This window comes from Pteropus alecto, unplaced genomic scaffold, assembly GCF_000325575.1.
Source record: "Pteropus alecto unplaced genomic scaffold, ASM32557v1 scaffold98, whole genome shotgun sequence".
In the NCBI taxonomy this organism is placed as follows: domain Eukaryota; kingdom Metazoa; phylum Chordata; class Mammalia; order Chiroptera; family Pteropodidae; genus Pteropus; species Pteropus alecto.
This window is the reverse complement of record NW_006443570.1, coordinates 1,429,738-1,433,376: the sequence shown is the minus strand read 5'-3', so window position 1 is coordinate 1,433,376 and position 3,639 is coordinate 1,429,738. Positions and strand designations below refer to the sequence as shown.

The following is a 3,639-nucleotide window of genomic DNA, read 5'->3' as shown; positions in this document are numbered from 1 at the left end:
GAAAGGAAAGGAAAGGAAAGGAAAGGAAAGGAAAGGAAAGGAAAGGAAAGAGGGAGGGAGGGAGGGAGGGAGGGAGGGAGGGAGCTGGGTAGAACACCCAAAATTCACACAACCAATAATGGAACATACTGGAAGTAGAAATATAGTCAAGTGAAATTTAAATGACTTTATGGTCAACACACTGGAGTTTTTAAGAGACATTTGAGACGTGTACCAAAGTTAGAGAGGACAGTGAAACAATTATACAAACTTTCTTTGCTGTTCTGTCAAAGAGAACACTAGGCTAAGATAGTATTCTAGACCAGGTGGTGGTTCAATAACAGTAATGATAAAAGTGATATTTATTGAGAGCTTATATTATGTGTCCCACCTTGTGCTAAGTGTATTACGTGGATTATGTCTTTGAACCTTTGAAGAATATAATGTATTATCCCAGTTTCACAGAAAAAACCTGAGGCTTGAAGATGTTAAATAACTTTGTCCGTGTCATACCACAAATGCCCAGTGAAGTCTCGATTCTAGCATAAGTAACTGCTCTTGAACTTGCCATCCTGCATTTGAAGCAAGATTCCTTGGTGCGAGGTGATAGTTAAGACACACATACACACATGTGCACACATGCCAAATCATTAACAAATTAGGAGATTTCAATATCAGGGGAAATGGCTGTTTATTAAGAACATATGGAAATAATATTAAATGAGATCATCACATTTGGTGTATACTTAGATGAGACATTGCTGGTGGATGTGGGCCTGGGTTAAAATCATTAGACAGAAGTGTTTTCATCTGTCATTTCCTAAAACTGAACACCAACTCTGAATGTCAAACCAGCAGAGCTAGCAGTGAAGAGTTCATTTCCCAGTCACTGCCTGGCTCCAGCACATTTTATATGACTTGTGAGGACATCCATAATGTGACAAAGATTACAGGCAGAGATTCAGCAGCAGGGGATGGCACAGCACATGGGGCGGGGGCAGGTGGAGATGACACAGGTGGGGCGATAGCAAGTGCTCTGGCAGCAGACCCGGCCACAGACTGGGCGGAGGCAGCAGGAGGGGCAGCAGCAGGGGCGGCAGCAGCTGGAGCCACAGCAGCTGGAACCACAGCAGCTGGGGCGGCAGCAGCTAGAGATGCAGCAGCTGGGCCTACAGCAGCAGCTGGAACCACAGCCAGTGGGGCGGCAGCAGCTGGACACACAGCCGCTCGGCCTACAGCAGACGCTGGGGCGGCAGCAGCTGGAGATGCAGCAGCTAGGGCGGCAGCAGCTGGAACCATAGCAGCTGGGGCGGCAGCAGCTGGACACACAGCAACTGGGGCGGCAGCAGCTGGACACACAGCAACTAGGGCGGCAGCAGGTGGTCCTGCAGCAGGTGGTCTGGCAGCAGCTGGGGCGGCAGCAGGTCTCCTGGCAGCAGCCTTGGCCACAGCCCTGGTCAGAGCAGACTGAACCACAACAGGAGCTGGCCATGGTGTCAGAGGGTGGAGAGTCTGGATGGGATTTCAGAAGGTTTAAGTTCTTGAGTTTGGAAGTCTCCTCATGCCGTGGCCTCTTATATACCACCTAGATGGGGTGAGTTGTCAACACTATTTCCTTGTTTTTGTTTACCTAATATTTAAGTAATTATTGGGTTACACAATAATGTTTATCTATTCAATGGTTTAAACTTGTGAACATTTTCTTTTCCAAATATGATAAATTCTATTTGATTTGCTTTTCTTCTGAGTCATACCTGCTGGCATCTTCTAGACCACACTTTCCTCATCTTCCTCCACAGAGGGCTGTCATGTGATATTTGGTATTTGGAATTACAGTTCTTACACTCCCCACTCCCGCCCCTCCCCACTCCTGTATCCCTTATCGGAATGGGATTTGGGCAGAATATTTCTTGTTTTGCATTTCTTCCAATGACCAATGAGGAAGAAATCCCATCTGCATCATGTGGCATCTGGCACGGGACAAGTAAAAAATGACCCTTGTGGGTCATTTTTGAGCAATGGGGAAGGGGATAGCTCTACATTTGTATGATGTTGGTGACCTCTTCACCCCTGGGATGGTCATGTTCTATATCCTAAAACCCTGGCAGGCAATTTATCTGTATGATTCCTGTTAGTACAGTGTCTCATAGCCCATTAAATTGTTCTGTTGCTGTCATATAGGTAAGTTTTACCACATCTCTCCAGCTGGTCTCTCTTAGATTCTCAAAGACATAGCCTCATTTTTTATTCCTTATCTCATTCTTAATTTAAAATATTTCTTCAGTGGAGCTGGGAAATGTACAGCACAGGTTTTTTGGATTAATGTGAAAAGCGAATGGTTTTCAGTCAATCCATCCTTATTTAATTACTATTTGTACTTATTTTCTATGGAGTGATTGTCCAGCTGACATGTGCATTAGAATTACCTGGAGGGCTTATTAAAAATAGTGGAGCCTATTCCTGAGATGCAAGGTTGGTACAATATCTGCAAATCAATTAATGTGATATACCACATTAACAAATCAAAAGGCAAAAACCATATCATCGTATCAATAGATTCAGAAAAAGCATTCGACAAAATCCATCATCAATTTATGGTAAAAACTCTCAGCAAAGTGGGAATAGAGGGAACATACCTCAGCATAATAAAGGCCATATATGACAAACCGACAGCTAACATCATACTCAATGGGGAAAGGCTAAAAGCATTTTCCTTACTATCAGGAACAAGACAAGGATGCCCACTTTCACCACTCCTCTTCAACATTGTATTGCAAGTCTTAGCCTCAGCAATAAGACAAGAAAGAGAAATAAAAGGCATCCGAATTGGAAAGGAAGAAGTAAAACTCGTTATTTGCCGATGACATGATACTATATATAGAGAACCCTAAAAACCCACCAAAAAACTGTTAGAACTGATCAATGAATTCAGTAAAGTAGCAGGTTACAAAATAAATATTCAGAAGTCAGTGGCATTTTTATACACCAATGACGAACTTTCAGAAAGAGAAATTAAGAAAACAATCCCATTTATAATTGCGTCGATAACTATAAAATACCTGGGAAGCAAATTAACTAAGAAGGTAGAAGACCTGCTTTCAGAAAATTATATGTCATTGAAAAAAGAAATTGAGGAAGACACAAATAAGTGGAAGCATATACCCTGTTCATGGATAGGAAGAATCAACATTGTTAAAATGGCCATACCATCCAAAGCAATCTATAGATCCAGTGCAATGTCTATCAAAATACCAATGGCCTTTTTCAGAGAGCTAGAACAAACAATCCTAAAATTTGTATGGAGCATTAAAAAATCCCGAATAGCCACGGCAATCTTAAGAAAGAACAAAGTTAGAGATATCATACTACCTGATATCAAACTATACTTCAAGGCTACAGTAATCAAAACAGCACTGTAGTGACATAAAAACAGATACATTGATCAATGGAACAGAATAGAGACTCCCCAAATAAATTCATACCTATATGCTAATTTAATATATGACAAAAGAGGCAGGACCATACAATGGGGTAGAGACAGTCTCTTCAATAAATAGTATTGAAAAAATAGTATATGCGGAAAAAAAAAATAAAGGAAACTGAACCACCTTCTTACACCATATACAAAAAAAGACTTAAAAATAAGACTGAAACTCTAAA

General features: G+C 41.4%; 1 protein-coding gene across 3 annotated transcripts; it reads right to left on the bottom strand.

Moving 5' to 3' along the window:
• Positions 1-940: 940 nt before the first annotated feature.
• On the bottom strand, positions 941-1,471 carry LOC102895626 (keratin-associated protein 4-9-like). 3 transcript variants are annotated; one of them, XM_015599147.1, is made up of 2 exons: positions 1,212-1,471; positions 941-1,160 (listed from the first exon to the last, which is right to left on the bottom strand). In XM_015599147.1, exons 1-2 carry the CDS (start codon positions 1,469-1,471, stop codon positions 941-943), a joined length of 480 nt encoding a protein of 159 aa, XP_015454633.1. The 3 variants fall into 3 exon arrangements, with proteins under 3 accessions (XP_015454633.1, XP_024897498.1, XP_015454632.1); XM_025041730.1 differs by having other exon boundaries at positions 941-1,148; XM_015599146.1 differs by having other exon boundaries at positions 941-1,471.
• Positions 1,472-3,639: the final 2,168 nt, after the last annotated feature.

Coding starts and splice junctions, on each gene's coding strand:
- LOC102895626 (XM_015599146.1), bottom strand. CDS start 1,471: ATGGCCAGCTCCTGTTGTGGTTCAGTCTGCTCTGACCAGGGCTGTGGC.